General features: G+C 39.2%; 1 protein-coding gene across 1 annotated transcript; it reads left to right on the top strand.

The window, feature by feature from the left end:
* The first annotated feature begins 4,582 nt into the window (after positions 1 to 4,582).
* Positions 4,583 to 5,690, top strand: LOC147522312 (uncharacterized). Its single transcript, XM_086567490.1, has one exon. It carries the CDS (start codon positions 4,809 to 4,811, stop codon positions 5,688 to 5,690), a length of 882 nt encoding a protein of 293 aa, XP_086423616.1. The 5' UTR covers positions 4,583 to 4,808.
* The last annotated feature ends 13,035 nt before the right edge of the window (positions 5,691 to 18,725 follow it).

Here is an 18,725-nt window from a genome sequence, read left to right as displayed (position 1 = left end):
TTTTCAAAATCATTAGCCTTACTCCATCAATTTTCTGAGTAGCAATGTAGCATACAGTTGGTATTTTATATATTGACAAATTTGCTTTTATTTTAAATTTGTAAAAACCCTCCATTTTTAACATATGTTTTTAACTATTAACCAATCTTACGAACATCAATGAAACAACAAAAGAGATGAAAGGTATGACAAAAGAGGAATTACACATGAAATAAGAAAGACCAACCTTTTTTAGAACTAGATCCACCACCCATGAAACATAAAAAGTGGGTGGTGGATCAAATCAAATATTTTTTGTTTAAAAAAGACATAATGACCTAAAAATACAACATACTTTGCAGCTTTTTACATTAAATACAATGTATTATTTTTCTTGCCTAAAAATACAAGATATTTTCAATTTTTTACAATTGATACCATCTGTTAAGTAGACCTAAACGGAATATGATTTGGCCGTTTAAAAAAGGCCGCGTGACTTGCACGCACCACATTTTCTTAATTGTTTGCTTTCACTATACATTATACACAATGAAAAGGACAGCGATACCAGTATGTTTTCCTTTTCTACCTTTTCCATTTTGGCCAATAACATGGAATTGAGTTGTTTTCGCATAGTCCATCAATTTAAGTGGTACCTTTTCAAGATTACCGTGGCAAGTTCGAAGAGATTCTCGTTTTAAAGTAGCTGCCTGCATGACGACTCATTTCCTTATCATCTCATTTTCAGCTTGCACCTACACTGCTTCTCCTCCTAACAACGACCTGGCATGAGAGCATTTTCTGAAACATAAGTGGTCTTAGCAAGAAGGGGCAGGAGAAAAAGAGTGAAAACCCCTGCAATACAACAAACAACACTGACAAGGGTACTATGAGAGATGAGAAAGATTCCAATACGAACAATGGGTCTTGATTTGGGTTTTAGTGGGTTGTTTTGAGAAACTGCTTCTTCTTCGTTTTCCGCCATTATACGTGAGATCTTTTGAGGTCAAGTCTTGTTTGTTATTATCTTTCTCTGTTTTTTCAAAATATCAAACTGAAATTCCATACTATTTTTAATTTATCGAAACTTGACTTGCTGATAATTTGAGATACTTACCGATACTTTAGACTTTTGTCCCATACTGTTGTAGTGTATGTTAGCTGTGTCTCAATTGTGGTGCGTGCAAGTCACGTGGCCTTTTTTAAACGGCCAAATCGTATTCCGTTTAGGTCTACTTAACAGATGGTATCAATTGTAAAAAATTGAAAATATCTTGTATTTTTAGGCAAGAAAAATAATACATTGTATTTAATGTAAAAAGCTGCAAAGTATGTTATATTTTTAGGTCATTATGTCTTTAAAAAACGTATATTAAAAATAAGAGGTTTTACAAATTTGCCCATCATTTATAGTGTGCAACTTGTCCGCTACGACTTTTATATGTTTTTTTTTTTCAGGTAATCAATCAAATGTATATGGCTAAAAAAACAAACAGACTTGTTCGTCTTGTTCATGGCTCTGACGAGATAAACAACACATACAAAAGATCTTCACAGTTACTTCTGTGCATGATGATTGAGACTAACTGACCCCCCCTTAATTAAAAAACAAATCTAACGGTAGCCTTCCATGTGGAGATATGCAAAAAGTTTACTTATCGTTTTCTTGGCAAAAAGGGTCAACTGCTGAGCTAATGGAGACATGATTTCATGCCTACAATTTGGTTTGTACATTAAAAGATGATCAAATCAAAAACAAAAGTTTGGGCTCTGAGGGTCTGAGCCATATGTTTTTATCAAATTAAGCATTATATAAGCAGGTTTGTTTCTTAAAAGTTGCTATAAGTGGTGGGTTTTGCTTATGAAACACCACCAACAAACCCAATCAATGTTTTATCTTCGTAAACAAATAGTTTGTGCAAAAAACTCTTGTTGCACAACCAGAAGGAGAGAAAGAGACATCCCTTTGTTAACTGAACTCCAAGTGGAAGCAAGATAAGGGAATCAGCATATATTTCATATTATTGTCAGCTTCCGAGAGTCGAAATCAACAGGGGCACGCCCAATTCTAAATTGCTAACTAATTTTTAACTGCCCAAATGGAAAAAATCTATTAAACTAGCTTAGGCCAAGTGTGAATTCAGAAATATTATTTTTAATGTAATATAGGACGTCGACCATTGCGAAAACCCCGTAATTATCTCTCGAAATTGCTTTCTTCAACACACGCACACGCACACGCACATACACGATAACTGAAATAAGTAAGTAAAAATCCAGCAATATCAACATTCTTATGATCAATGTTAAAAAAAGATTACTCTGGTCAAGATCCTTATATGTTGTACTATACTCAACCATATGGAATGATATAAATAATGTGATACAACATAAATCTTTTATATCTCGAGTTGCGTAGATTAACCTCAAACTTCTTAATCATTTTGTTGTTGTGTGGTTAAATAGTAATTTAGTATTGATTAGTAGCTTTGGATATGGAGATTAAGGTGATAATTACAAGGAGTAAATATCCAACACTAGAAACATAAAGAGGGAAGATTATCTGACACTGGACCTCTTTGTCTCTCTCTTTGGAGTTTGGTCTTATATCATCTTTCCATTATTTTCCTCTTTGCGGCTTTCCATTCATTCACCACCTATTCTCTGAAGTAAAAAAACAAAAAATGAAAAAACACATTGTGAACTTGAGAGTTGAGATACATGAAACTAATGCAGTTGCCTAGTGGTTGAGAGTTATTATAACTGATTCATATCTTATTTATCAGCGTTTTCCAAAAGAGATACTTGCTTTGCTAGTTCAAATTTTTTCTTATGGAAAATGTGTGGTGATAAATTAGATACGAATCAGGTATAATAATGGTGCAATTCCAACAGCAAAAATGTGCGCTGATAAATTAGATATGATTCAGGTATAATAATGATGTAATTCCAACAGCAAATAGTGTAGTTATAAAACCAGGGTTCACTAGGTACGACATGAAATGGTGGGCTTTAGCGAAAAACTGCTAACGATCTTCACATAGAGTGAGTGACAAACATCCACTTAGTGGTGTGGACTAAGCTGATTATGTTGGGGACTTTGGGGAAATCGTTTCTTCTCATCTTCCATCACCAATGCCAAAAACAAAATGATAGATGTTTCTAATCAATGACTAATTAACCAATGCAGCTTGGAACTTAAGATTTTGGAGACCATTTAGGCCCACATACATTCAATCAAGGCTAGTCTTCTGAATAATATTTAACAATGATGTTAGTTGCAGTTTATATCAAAGCCTAATATTTTGAAATCACTCGATATTTCAAACCCTTCAAAAAACAAAATATATAAAAAAATGTCGATATATAGGTGGATATATCTCTTTTTGTTGACTGGTAAAAAAAAAATTGTGTCAATATATCGAGAAATATCAAACATATTATTGATATATAGTGATATATATCGGAAATATTAGAAAAAATAATAAAAAATCAGTCAAAAATTGGTCAAAGTCAACAAAGTCAAAGATCAAAGTAAGATATATCGAATATATCGATATATAGGAAAATCCAATATATATCAAATCCGAATTGTATCAATATATCTTTCCGATTTATCTCAATATATTTATTTCGGACCTTTCAAAAAATGAAATATATCACCAATATATCCATATATCGGATGATATTTTCGGCCATGGTTATATAACTTCACCTCACCTTCTCATATGGTGACAAAAGGTTAATGTTCTATCTGCAGATTTGTCCCAAACAAATAAATCAGCCCAACATACAACAAGAAAACCAAAAATTGACTACTAGTTACAACTCGCGGCACACCGCACACGGCGAAAATACGTTAAATCAAGTGTTATTATAGCATTTTTCCAGGAAAGTTTCACTAGAATATATATAAAGGACGGGAAAAAAACGATTCTTCCAAGTGGAAGCTGTAGGTAATTGAGGAATGACTAATGAGGACCCATTATTGTGTGATATACTTTTTCTTATTCAGTGCTATATGTTTATTTTTCTGGTCTGGGGTCTTCAACAATAATGCTTTTGCTTTCAACTCTTGAGGGGCCTCTGTATTTTATTGATCAATATTTGCATCATAGTGATCAAAGCCTCTGCTGATCCAACCATATATAAATTATTGATCCAGATTTACATCATTATGATCTAAAGCCTCGGCTGATCATCCAACTAGAACAAGGGGTAGATTTGGTCTTGTAATTTTAAGGCTTGATAACAAGTTAACAACTATGTTCCTGTCATCATCAAGGATGAAGATCATTGACAAATGAATAATAAAAAATATCCAATTGTTTAGCTTATAGCCGTAACTTGAAAATAAACATGTATGACCAATTCAAACTAATATTTTCATTATATCCTATATTAATGTTGTTTTATGAGAATAAATCTACATAGGCTTGGTCAATTAGTAGCTCACCAAATTGCACTTAATAATATAAGTTTCCGTATATAGGGAAAAAAATATCAAAAAAATCAATAATTTTTTTCTTCTCCCTAATATGTAAGGAAAACCTCCGCATGGTTTGATGCCAAGCCGAAAGAAAAGAAAAACAAAGAGGTAACAACAAACATTAGAGACTCTTTTCAAATCTGTTATTTCATTTGATTACCTTCTTCACACTTCTCTTATATATATATACATCTCATTGATTAGCACAACAGAAGCTAAGATATTAATACACAGTTTCTCCATTCCTAGTAAGGCTCTATAACCATCACACATAAATACTACAAAAGCCAATTCAAGGATCAACTAACTATTTTTTCATAGAAAGCAATACAATATACATATGGCAAGGAAGAGGAAGGCTGTTGAGAGTGGAGAAGAGAATGATGGTATCGTTGGGAACATGGGATGGGAAGAAATGGTTAAGGAAGCAACTGCAGTGAATGTACTAGGAGCACGACGAGCTAGAAAGCGATTTGTCGGAGTGCGACAAAGACCATCAGGGCGATGGGTGGCCGAGATTAAGGATACTATACAGAAGATAAGGGTGTGGCTCGGCACGTTTGATACAGCTGAGGAAGCTGCGAGGGCTTATGATGAAGCAGCCTGTATGCTCCGCGGTTCCAATACCCGAACAAATTTCTGGCCATGTTCTCCATCTGCTACCACTTCTCCTGCTCTTCCATCAAAGATTTCCAATCTCCTTCTACTCAGGTTGAAAGCTAGAAATCAACAGCAGCAGCAGCAGCAGCAGCAGCAACAACAAAAACAAAAACAACATCATAAAGAAGAAGAGGAAGAAAAAGAAGAAGAAGATTTAATGGAAGAAGTAGAAGACACCCAGTTTTCTCAATTCTTTAGTGAGCCTAATGATTCAAACACAATATACAATAACACTACTAGTACTAGTACTACAAGTACTATTACTACAACTAGTGACTACATGACCGAAAGCCTGGAATCCAGTTTCACCAAAAAAGATGATTCCGGAGTAAAAGAACTGGATTTGGACTATAACTGGAGTGATATGAGTCAGCCTCTAGCTGGTGGAAGTGACAGTTACAGTGGAGGGTCAGGAGAGGAAGAGGGAGAAGGAGAAGAAGTCAGTGAAGGCATTGATCTTGGAGTCATGGATTTCCAATTCATGGATCTTACTGGATCATCTTGTTATTATTCTCCATTTTATGTCAATTCATTTCTTATCAAAGAGATAATTATCGGTTAGAGTTATATTATATCCACAATGACTCAAGCTACAAGAATACTTGAGCTACAAAAGGATTTCTACTCTACCTATATAAATACAAAACTATTTTTTCATTTTTAGAACCACGTTCTTGAGACTTGATCCCAGATGATAATTTGGAGTGCGTAGGAGCAACAATGATCTGATCTCATCATTCCCCGATCACCATCATTTTCTAATTACTTTTCTCGTTATTAGGTCTTTTTATCAACACTTGGTGTTTTGATCATATTTGGTGAAACATAATTGGCGCCGTCTGCGGTTCTTATACTACACCCTCGATCGTTCTGCGAAAGTTATGGCGATACTTTCGAAGAAGCTCAAGGTCCGATGTGATTACCCGGCGATCATCCACGAACATGATGGTCAAGGACAACTTGGCGGGATAAAGATAATACCTTCAAATCTTGTCGTTCCACCAACGCCAAATTATTCAAAGCGTGAGGTTATTGCTTCCGATGATTCTCGATTATCGATCGCGGATAATGTAAGTCATATGTCTCGAGAAGCACTTCTTCAAAAGTTAAAGGCGTCGCAAGCGAAGAATAATTACTACGAGCGTCATCTTAAGCGGACGCTCCCTTTCGTAGATGATGTTGTATCTGTCACACCACAACGTCACTGCGCTTGCGACATAATAGTGTGTGGGATCGTTTAAGTGGTGAGGATGAGATTCGCAATATTAAGCAACAGCCATCAACAAGTTAAGAGTAATGGGACGAATTCCCGACCTCCCGAGAAATCTCCACCCACTTGGTCGCGTTTCGGTAGGCAAGTCTTGCTCATGTCGTCCGGTACCACGGTCCTACAAATTTACCCGGCAGAAGTCGAGGAATTCAAATGGTGAACAGAATAATGATCGCACTCATGATCGTAACCATCGATTATGGTGAAACACTTCAAAACGGTTCTTATCATTCGAACATTATCGTCTCGAAAAGCCCAACGTACCATCCACAATCATCTCGACACGCGGAAGCGATGAATCTTCGTCATTTTCTTTCGTTAAATTACGGCCCCATAGAAGTCATCATTGACTATGATCGCGATCAAACGAATCTGGATCTGATGACTCCTCAGCGTGTCGGAGAAATGATTAAAAAGCTCTTACGGATGGCGATCCTTTTGAATCGACACTAGAAAAATCTGGCGGTTGAAGATGGTATTTTGGACAAATTTTCTCGCCGTCAAAGGGCTACTCATAACAAAGACTTCAAACAAACGAGTTTGATCAATATGATGATGTCGAGGGTTGCCCTATGCTTCATGTGATTAATTTCACAAACAAACTGGTTTTATCGGAGGTGATGGCGGCTTTAAAATGCAAACTTTTCCTTCTACATTAAAGGGGAAGCGTTGGTATGGTTTAGCGAATTACCTCCAGCGCTCTATTCGTCGATTCAAGGACTTAACCGAAAAGTTTTCAAGGCGTTTTCATCATAATCTCAAAGCGTCAAATGGAGTCGAGTTCTTTTCAACATCAAGCAACAACGTGAGGGAAACTCTCCGTGGTAGTTTTATCGGCGTTTCCATGAAATTTTGCCGTGAGATTTTCGAGCAATCCGATCTAATGGTGGTTTACGCTTTTAAAAAGCTATCTTGTTTGATAAAGATGGGTTATACAACTCTCTTGTTAGGGATATTCCATCTTCCGGCGTCGTTATACCGGTGAGTTCAACAATTTATCAATGTTGAAGGCGACGCGGCTGCTCGAACTTCTCATGACAAAGATAATAAAGGAAAGGATTTCAATGATGCGAAATAAGCGGAAGAATCGAGTTTTGATCAGCGGCAACCCGGTCGAAGCCTTCATTATAAGAAAAAGACTCCTGGCGGACTGGAAAGCCTTTTGATTTTTGAATTAACTCCGGCAATACCAAATATCGCGGTAGTTCTGACAAAATCAAGGATAAAGTCTGCTCCTCCGCCCGTTTCCTTGTCGCGGCGACACTAAATCAACTTCGTGATAAATCATTATGGTGCAAATTTCATAATGATTATGGTCATGAGACGGAAAATTGTCGGTCTTTGCGGGGAAGAATTGAAAAAAGCTTGCGGAGAATGGGAAGCTAGATCAATATGTCGCGAAGAAAGTAACAACTCAAGCTTTAACTATCAGCGATCACAATGTCATTAAGGTTGGACATGCCATCATTGATTCATTGTCAATACTTTGAGCTTGCTTCGTCGTTCTAAAGTCAAATATCTGTCTAATTGGTACGAAGTTAACGGGATCAATTTCGTGGAAGGTTTTCGTACGGAGACTATTGAAGATGAACCATTATGTTTCACTGACCAAGATCTAATGGGTGTGCATGTTCCTCATTATGATCTTTGTCGTGATAGCTGCGATATATCGGTTGTATCGTGTACAACGATATAATGATCGACAGCGGTAGTTCAGCTAAGCGTCATGTTTTACGGGTGTTATCGCGGTATTCCTTTTATTGATAAAACTTGGTCACCCTTTGAAAATCGCCTATCGTTGGTTTTGATGGTACGCTACTCATATCGTTGGAAAGGTGTCTCTCCGGTCACTCTTATGCGAAGGAAGTCAATATTGATTTCTTATTGATGGATTGTAAATCCCGCACAATGTCATCCTTGGTCGAGATTGGATTCATTATATGGAAAATATTGTCGTCTCAACATATCATCAAGCCCATCAAGTTCTCATTCAATAAAAAGTTTGTAAAGGTCTTGCGATCAACCGGCATCTCTAATTTGCTGCGACAATGTTCTCGATGATTATAAAGTCCGAAGTTGTTGGATCGAACTATTCTGAGTTCCAACGCCGTCAAATAGCAATTCTGACATCCGGGACCTTCGGTTTACTCTGCCAATAGAAATGTTGAAGGACCCCCGAGTCGATCCACTTTTAGAAGTTCAAATTGGCCAACTCACGAAGAGACTACTTTTATTTCACCGAACTTCCGGAAGAGGAGAGACAAGAGCTTATTTCGTTATTGCGGAAGAATAATCATGTGTTTGCTTGGCGAATAGAGCAAATGCACGGTATAGATCAACCCGGTGGCTTGTCATAAACTTCGACATTGATCCTAATGCAAAACCGGTTCGACAAAAGCCCGAAGGATGGCCCCGATAGAAAGATGAAAGTGAAAGGCGAAATCGACCGTCTCTTTGTCCGTTAACTTTATAAGGCTGTGACTTATCCAACATGGATGTCAAATGTTGTCGTGATGCCTAAAAAGAGCGACAAATTACGTGTTTGTATCGATTTCACAAATCTCAATAAGGCTTGTCCGGTTCATCCGTATCCATTGCCTCATTATATCCGGAAATGAATTCGATGCAACATCGGTTTTCGGCGTTTGTCTTTTTGGATGCTTATTACGGTTATCATCGATTCCGTTATTCATTGAGGGACCAAGAGTTCATTTGCATTCATTCTGGACCAAGGCATTTCTTCGTTACCGGTAATGCCTTTCGGTCTGAAAACGCTGGAGCCACATATCAAAAGCTAGTCAACACTATTTTTTCGACCTACTTGGAAAGACAATTGAAGCATACATCGGCGACATGGTTGTCAAATCTGAAGCACTGATCATCTTTATCGATTTGCAAAGCTGTTTTCGTGAACTCTCAATGTCAACATCGTTTGAATCCGGCTAAGTGTTCTTCGGTTTATCATCCGGTAAATTCTTAGGATACATGATGACTAGACGCGAATTGAAGCAAATCGGATCGATTCGAGCTGTCCTAGAAATGCCTTCTCCGGCGTCAAAGAAAGAAATTCAACGACTTTACGGGGCGGCAGGCTGCCCTAAATCGATTTATCTCACCGGTATTACGATCGATGCCGTCCTTTTTTCCAAACATTGAAAGACGCATCAATTTGGGCGGAGGGCTGTGAACTTGCATTTCCGTCATTTGAAAGCATACTTAGTCCAACCTCCAGTTCTTGCCGATCGTCAAGAAGAGGCTGAGCCTATGGAGTGCGTATTTAGCCGCCACCGATCATGCGTAAGTGCGAGTCTTATTTGTCAGCGGTGGCGATGGGCGTCCTATATTCTTTGTTAGCAAGACTCTTTACAAATCTTTGAAACAAGATATTCTCGAGTGGAGAAAATTGCATTGGCTTTGGTTCATGCTTTCGGCGTCTTAAACCTTATTTCGTGGACGAAGTCGTCAAAGTTTATACGGAATATCCCTCTGCGAAGCTTTTTAGCAATGCTTTCGAGAATCAAATTAAGCCTCATGAGAATGGGAAAGTTACCTTAAGCGCTTATAGCATTGTGTTTGAAACTTCATACGGCTGAAAGGACAAACTTTGGCTTCGCTTAATGGCTGATTTTCCAATTGAGGATATTCTTATGTCGACGGCGTTATTAGGCGAAGAGAATGTAAATTCGACAACACGCCATTACCTCGGGGATGATGATTTGCCAAACTTATCGGATGTCTGGCGATTGTTGGATTGTTTAGCGATGGTTCGCATAATAAATATGGCTCCGGTATTGGGTGTGTAATCTTTAAACCGAATGGAGAAAAAATTGAGAAGTCGGTCGTTTGGGTTTGACGCTTCAAATAATGAGGCCGAAAGTATGTCATTTTGCGGTTTTCTTGTTCTTGCTCTTCACAGAGGCGACTAAGCTACAATTATTCCACGATTCTAAGTTAGTCGCTAGCCGGAGTTTGGTGGATCATTATGCATTTCGTGGCGATAGAATGGCGGCTTATGTGGACTTAATTCATCGGATTGCTTTCGAAATTTTGATTCTATCGGTGTTAATGCGGCGTCCAGCGTCATGGCGTCGCGACATCGCGGATTCTCTTGCTTATTTATCCGCGGCGGTTAATTCGGATAAGCCTCGCCGGATAACCATTGAATTTCAAAAGGAACCGGTATCGATCGTCCATCGAGGATGATATGTACATCACTTTCGAGTTGTTTTTATCAAGACATTTTCGAGGAATCACGTTATGCCAATTTGATATCTCCTCTGGTGTTTTTCGGAAGCGCATGGCGTGATCTTGATAATCAAAGCCGGGTCATTGCAGAAAACGCGATGATCCATTAACTTATGCTATCGGATGACCACAATGATCCTCATCAATGATATTGTCTCGGTTCATACCGGCGGCGATCATGAAGGCGACAATGCTCGGAGAGGTTCGATATAGAGCTAAGTTTTCCACTTACACCTTGTGACGAAGATGATTGGCGTCTTCCTTATATCACATATTTACATGATCATATCTTGCCTCCCGATCATAAAGTGGGTGATCGTGTAAAACGCGATGCTTGGAAATATTGTCTCATATCGACTTGAGCGATGCATTTGCAACTTTATCGCAAAGGCACAAGTCTTAACCCTATAAGCCGTTGTCACCAGTAATTTGAAGGTTTGCTCGATCTGGCGGAAATTCATTCGAGGCCTATGTGGGAACCACTCCCGGGGGCGAAGTCTCGCTCATAGAGCAATGACACAAGGATATTGGTGGCCGTACATGCAAAAGGATGCTAAGCGTTTGTCTGAGAAGTGTGTTCCTTGTCGAAAAATATGCTAACATGGGAAATCTTCCACAGCGGAACTTCATCAATTTTGAGCCCTCGGCGTTTTGCAAAGTGGGGTCTTGACATCGTCGGTCCTCTTCAGCTCGAAAAGCTCCGGTTAGTTTCTTAATTCTCGCCCGATTATTTTACCAAGTGGGGTGAAGCTATGCCCCTTAGCCCGGATCCATGCCGGATGTTAAAAATTCTTATGGCGAGACATTGTTTGTCGTTTCGGTATTCCAACATCATTGACTTCCGACAATGGCAAACAATTTGATGCAAAAAAATTCGACGATTTTGTTCGACTTGAAGATTAGTCACAATTTCGGCACCATACCATCCTCAAGCTAATGGACAAAGTGAAGCTACTAACAAATCCATTCTTGCAATGCTCGGCGGCGACTTCCAACGGGCCAAAGGAAATTGGGTTAAGGAACTTCCTGCGGTTATGTGGGCTTATCGAACCACACCTAAGCATTCAATTTGGATTTTCTCCGTTTAATCTTGCTTACGATGCGAAGGCGGTCTTGCCCTCAGAGTTGATGACACCAACCACGCGAAACTAGCGTGGAATTGGAGTCGAATGATCAAAGCACTTGCTCAAGCCAAAGCCTTGATAGATGAGACAAGAGATGTTGGTCTTCAGCGGTTAATTAAGTTATCGTGATATGAAACGAAAATATGACAAGAAAGTTCGACTTAAAGTGTTTGAGAAAGATGGTGGGTACTCGTCGCGAGAAAGCGAGGTTGATAGATTCGGTAAATTTGGAGAAAAATTGGACGAGGTCCATACATCATAGATCGCCACTGCCACCAAAGGATCTTATTTTCTCCGAGATTTAGATGGGAATGTTCTCGATAAAGCCCGTGGAATCGCGTTTCATCTGCGCCAAGTTCTATAAGTAGATTTTAGTTGTGTTTTCCGTTATCACGGAGAAATAAAATAATACAATATTTAGTTTGTTTCGATTCGGGCATGAATTTTCCGTTGTTATCTTTGCATTTTTAAGACTTGGTAATCAATAAAGAAGCGGTTCTTTCACTTCCGTTCAATGGTATGATCACTACAACAAAATCGGCGAAATTACCACGTTTAATTTCGTCGGTCTAAATCGAAGCAGCTTTTTCGCTCACTTAATCGCGTTACTATCGCTATTGATAAAATCGGTGAAATTACCCGTTTAATTTTCGGTCTAAAGATGAAGTTGAACGCTTTTCCGGCTAGTCGTGGATTACTATCGCTACAACAAAATCTGGCGAAATTACCACGTTTAATTTAAATTCGGTCCTAAAATCGAGCAGCTTTTACGGCTCACTTAGTCGTTAATATCGCTTCCACAAAAATGGCGAAATTACCACGTTTAATTTCGTCAATCTAAGTTGAAGCGGCTTTTACGCCGGCAAGTCGTTACTATCGCTCACGATAAAATCTGGACGAAATTACCACGTTTAATTTCGTCAGTCTAAGATGAGAGCTTTTTTTTCGCTTAGTCGTTACTATCGCTACAACAAAATCTGGCGAAATGCCCCGCGTTTAATTTCGTCGGATCTAAGTCGAAGCAGCTTTTAAATTTCGCTTAATCAGTTAATATCGCTTCCACAAAAATGGCGAAATTACCCCGTTTAATTTCGTCAATCTAAGTTGAGCGGCTTTTACGCCGCTTTAGTCGTTACTATCGGCATTTACGACAAAATCTAACGAAATTACCGCGTTTAATTTCATTCGGGTCTAAGTTGAGCGGCTTTTACGTCGCTTAGTCGTTATTATCGCATTTCGACAAAATCGGCCGAAATTACCCGCGTTTAATTTCGTCGATCTAAGTTGAGCGCTTTTTCGCAAACCTTTTAGTCGTATTATCGCTACAACAAAATCGGCCGAACTTACCACATTTAATTTATTCGGTCTAAATTGAACGATTTTTATTTCGCTTAGTCGGTTACTTTCGGCGCTATGTCAACATCGATGGCGTGCACCGTTTTCGTTTCGTCGGGTTACGCGATCGGACATTTTTTCGCTCAATCTAATTTTGCAAGCTTAAAGTTAGCATTGGGGGCGTTTCATTCTATTTCGTGTCATCTATATAAATCAACAACATTGTCAGTTTTACACAGGTATGTTATCAGACATCGCAACTATATTCAATTGCCAAAACATACTTTATTTTTATTTACATCAACAACATTTTTTAGCTCTTTGGCATTACATTCACACAATCACATAATCATTGGTTTGGGAAAAGCCAATGGTTCCTTATCAGTTTTTGATTATACAACTCATACAACTCTTTCCGTTTCAAGCGAAACTATATGCCAGCTTAATTGTTTTTTCTAAGGCATTGTTCCGATCTTTATACGAAAAAATTTCCGAGCAAACAATTTCAACAACTTCATGCCGATTTTTCTGAGCGAATCTTCCGGGGGAATCTTTCCGAGTTAAACTTTCCGACAGCGCCATTATTTTTTCTAAGACATTGAGCCGATCTTTCTCAACGAAACTTCTTTCAGCTTCTTTCATTCTTCTACGACATTAATTGACACCTTGTTACGCAAAACTTTTCTCCGTCGACTAGTTGTGAATATATTTTGCTTTCATTACTACGCCCGTTTCTCCGTCGCGGCAAAAAAATTCGCATTACGTTAACTTTCTCGGCGGATTGAAAATTATCTTCACCTCTTATTTATTTTTTTTTCAAGGCATTGAGATCATGCGGATGAAACTTTTCTTAGCGGTATTTTCGTGAATTTACGTCTCTCGTCGTACATTTGTTTCTACACGCAGCGACAAGAGTAAACTTTTCGTTAGTTTTTCGGACTTAACCAAAATTTTACAATAACCGATAAAAAAATACTAACATATCGTTTCACGGCTTTGTTATATTCTCTGCATTTTTCTCCGTTTTCTTAAATCTTAGCCCGGGCCAAATTTAAGTTTTATCGAAACTCAATAATTTAAGTACGGTCGTTTCTACCTAAAAAAAAAAAAAAAAAAAAAATTAAAAAAAAAATAAAAAAATAAAAAAAAATAAAAAAATAAAAAATAAATAAATAAATGCCAACACATATTGAAGAAGGGCGGGTATGGTGCCCCTCCTTTACTGGAGATGCACTATATCGTGTTTGATTGTTTCACTTTTCACTTTTGAAAAACGCCAACACAGCGTCTTCTTCCTCATTCTTTTCAGTCCAGAGGTTCCACATAATTCAAAACGGCAAGCTCTCAACAACACAAGGTTTACACTGTTGCATCAAGCCATAACAGCCACAGTGGGAGAACCAAACCCACAACACCCCACAACACAACCCACTGTGAATGAATCAAATAAACTTTCTTCTTTCTTCCCATTAATAATAAGATTAGAAAGAGAGAGAGAGAGAACAAAATAATTTTTTAAAATCAAGGATGGCAAAGAAGAGAAAATGCATTTGCTACTTTCGTTTTAGGCGAAGTCGATCGAGCGATGTATTCAACTTTTGTAGTGCGACCAATTCATTTGTCATAACTTTATACACAAGCTATGAATCAACGAAGTTGGCTTTTCAAGCGAGGGAAAGACATGCAACCGGAAAAACTATATGAATGGATCTTTGGCGGCAGGGAGGAAAGTTCAAGAGTGACAACATTTGATATTTTTTCATTTGCGAAGCGAGCTTGACTATGATGGTAAAGAGAACATACGGCTAGTCAAAGCGGCGACCGAACAAGCTTCTTCAAAGCTTCTCTTGCCTACGTCGTTGCGTGGGATGAGCATAAAGTTTTTTTTTTTTTTTTTTTTTTTTTTTTTTTAAGTGGAAATTTTATTGATACTTGATAAAGAATTTTACAAATAATTAGGACATCGTGCAACAAGCTGCGCCCATAAGTCCTTTCTCGAATAGCAAATCCTATTCTTCTAAAAACAAACTCCGTTAGAACCGGTTGTCATAACATTCTCGTCCATAACTTTACGGAAGTCTCTTGAGAAGCTCAACGATTGTTGTTCCAAGAAACCGAAAGTGTCGAAACTAAACGGAATGAAACAATGCCGGTTAGCCGTCGGTAAGCTTCCTCATGCTTCTCCATCTTCCCCGCTTTTGCTCTCTTAGTTGCTCCCCACTCAAAGACTCCATTCCCAAGCCCTACCAGCGGGAGGCTCGATTACATCAACACATATGTGTCTCCCTCGGACCAATTTGTATATCAATATATCCGCAGGTCGAAGTGTGGATCTTCCCTCATTCGGATCGATTGAGAAAATTCGCGGGGAGCTTCCTTCTTCACTTGTACCCTGACCCTCCAAAATGCATCACATACAATATCTCCGACATGATCATGTCGGTATTTGAAACTGGAAAATATCTACGATTACCATGGTCGCATGGTCTCCAAAAGCATCTAGTCTACTTTTTTGCAAGCGGGGCATAGACCACCATCGAGTACAAAGGAATCATGAGGCGGATGCAGGAGAATAGAACGATACTCTTGGCGACATATACCGTCCAAGTCCCTCCATCGAATAGCAAGTAGAAAGTCCTGCGTGTTATTTCGCAAGCATCCAATGATTCGCTTTCGACGAAAGCGGATAACACAAACTCCCTCTCAAGACCCCAGCAATCTTTACTATAAGCGCTTCCGCCAAAACTTTTTGTGGTTTTGAGGGGCGGTAGCATTCTCAGCCATAGGCGAGGTCAAAATCGGGTAGACAAAGACTCATCGTAGACCGCTAGCAACATCAAGAATCTCATCCAAAGGCACCGCCCACAACTCCTAAGAATGTGGTTTCGAAGCTCGGGCGTCGACAACGGGGAGGCCACAAAAGCAAAAGTAGAAACATCGGTGGTAACAATAAATACCTAACCCACCCGGACGTAATGGGAGTGTCGATAAACGCCACCGCAAATCACCGGGTTAGGACCGTGAAACCACAATGCCGGAGAACAACCGCGGAGATGCCGATCAAACGTCTTAGCCTCTCTAAAAGGGATGGTGGACAAGTACGTAATCGCCAAATACCAACTTAGAGAGCCCAAAGACAAGCCCGTAAAGAGCTAACTCACACCGTGGATCGCCTAATATAGCTAAACGGTCCATCAAAGTCACAACCTTTTCAACACGCTTTGCAAAGCAAGGCCCCCTAACAAAGGATGGATCAAGATCGACCGTTGCACCTCAAAACAGCGACTCCTGGCGGGGGACAAATCTGAAGGAAAGAGACCCGAGTGGAGCGGCGGATGGATCCAATGATGGCCAAAATAGCTCGGTTTTAGCCACATTAAGAACCCGACCCATAAGAAGGTCCTTCTTCCCGAATCATACTCAAAGTCGTCGCCACCAAATTACGTATCTCCAATCGAGTCCCATCATCTAGATACCAAGCATGTAGCAACAACCGACATAACCGGATTTGGATCCGAGAATCGGGGATGCAACACACCGGTGCAAATAGAAGGGGACCCAAAGTGGTCGCCTTTTTTGACCTTGATGAGTGCACCATATGTAGCTATCCCCATATATAACCTCGCGAGGTTGACAATACAAAGTACTCAACCAAAGGGAAATAGGCGGGCAACGGATACGAACCTCTCTCAACATAGTAGTCCGATCAACCATGTTAAAGGCGTTCTGAAAATCTACAAGCGACATCGAAGAGAGTCGCATCATTTGTTAGCATACACTATCGCGGTTGGCGGGTAAGGCAAAATAAACTTCTTCGCACCACCGTAAACACCAACCCCATCGCGAAAATCCCTGTAAGTATCCTACCACATCTTGGGAAACTCCTTTCATTGCAATCTTGGAGACCAAGCGGTAGCCAAACCATCCCTACGACTAGGGGGCGAATACTATTATCCGGCGAGAAGTGGAGTAAAGCGGAGCACTCGCAATGAATTCAGTAACGGCTGTGGACATCGTCCCAGAACCAAAGATTCACCACGAGGGGGGTCAATGCATCTAGCAAATCGGAAGATATAGGCTGCTGCAGCCCCACTCATGGCATCCAACAAATGCTGAGCTCGAAGACCATCACGACCACAAGAAGTACCCTTTGGAAATGACCGAATTTTTTTACGGATTGGGATATGCGGCCCCAGCACTTATATAGGATTACGAGCGGGTTTTCCAGTGCTGGTGGGATTCTTCTCCGACTCCAACTTCATCTCTACTCTCAATTCTTATCACATCCGCACACTTTGAGTCCAATTAGTATTTAACTTCCTTTTATTAATATTATTACTAAACTGCCCCTCTATTTAATTTTTAACGATATAATCCGCGTATCGATATTCCGTTGGCACGCAATTTAATTTAAATATTATTATTACGTGGCGTTGCTCTGCGTTTTTTTCCGGCAATCGATTTCTTTTGCAATTTTATTTACGTGCATATTTTATTTTTTTCTATGCCTTTTCGGCCTTCTTTTTTATTACATTAAGGTCCTATATCGTTAATTTGACATTATGTCGTTTCGATAAATTCACGAATTTTTCCGATTGTCATTTTTCCTATCGTTTACGTTCACCACGACACTTTCATTATCGTTAATTTGACATTATTTCGTTTCCAATAATTCACGAATTTTTCCGATTGTCCATTTTCCTATCATTTCGTCCACACGACACTTTGTTATACATTCCGGCTTGCTCTTTTTCTTATTCCAAGTTTTCCTTGATTTTTCTTCTCTTCTTTGCCATGTGAACTTTGTTCGCATGACAAAAAAGGGGCGATGTTCGACCCCACCCACGGGCTTAACGTCCATTGGTAGGAGTCTCTATTTTATTCATTTAATCGACGGGGCTAAAGCCCAATTTGCAATACCATGGATCAATGTACGGGCCCATTAACTCATGTGTAATAAAGGCTGAACCTTAGCCACATGGCTTGCCACTAATGTACATTGATTTATGTCCAGATTCATTTCTTATCAAAGAGATAATTATCAGTTGAGAGTTATATTATATCACAATGACTCAAGCTACAAGAATACTTGAGCTACAAGGATTCTCTACTCTACCTATATAAATACAAAACTATTTTTCATTTAGAACTACGTTCTTGAGACTTGATCCCACTGATAATTTGGGTACGTAGGCAACCGCAAGGTACAGTCTCATCATTCCCCCGATCACCATCATTTTTCTAATTACTTTTCTACGTTATTCGTCTTTTTTATCAACACTTGGTGTTTTGATCATATTTGGTCGAAACAATGTACCCATTGCTACATCACCTATCACTGTACTACCCAACAAAGTATAAAAGTTTCTATGTCTTTGACCCTTCATAATGACTAAAGAGCCACTAAGGATCTTTAGGACTCCACCATTTCCCACAAAATTGTGGCCTTTGGAATCCAAGGTACCAAGAGAAATAAGGTTCTTCTTTAGCTCAGGAACATGCCTCACATCGGTTAAAGTCCTCACATTACCATCATGCATCTTGACCCATATAGTTCCAATTTCTACCGTCTTACAAGCAACATCATTACCCATAAAAACGGAACCTCCACTCAAGTTCTCAT

Source organism: Coptis chinensis, chromosome 1 (genome assembly GCF_015680905.1).
Source record: "Coptis chinensis isolate HL-2020 chromosome 1, ASM1568090v1, whole genome shotgun sequence".
Lineage (NCBI taxonomy): Eukaryota > Viridiplantae > Streptophyta > Magnoliopsida > Ranunculales > Ranunculaceae > Coptis > Coptis chinensis.
The sequence above is the reverse complement of the archived record's forward strand: the minus strand, read 5'-3'. Positions and strand labels throughout refer to the sequence as shown.

Bases quoted from the DNA above. Each gene is read 5' to 3' on its own strand.
- LOC147522312 (XM_086567490.1), top strand. From the start codon at position 4,809: ATGGCAAGGAAGAGGAAGGCTGTTGAGAGTGGAGAAGAGAATGATGGT.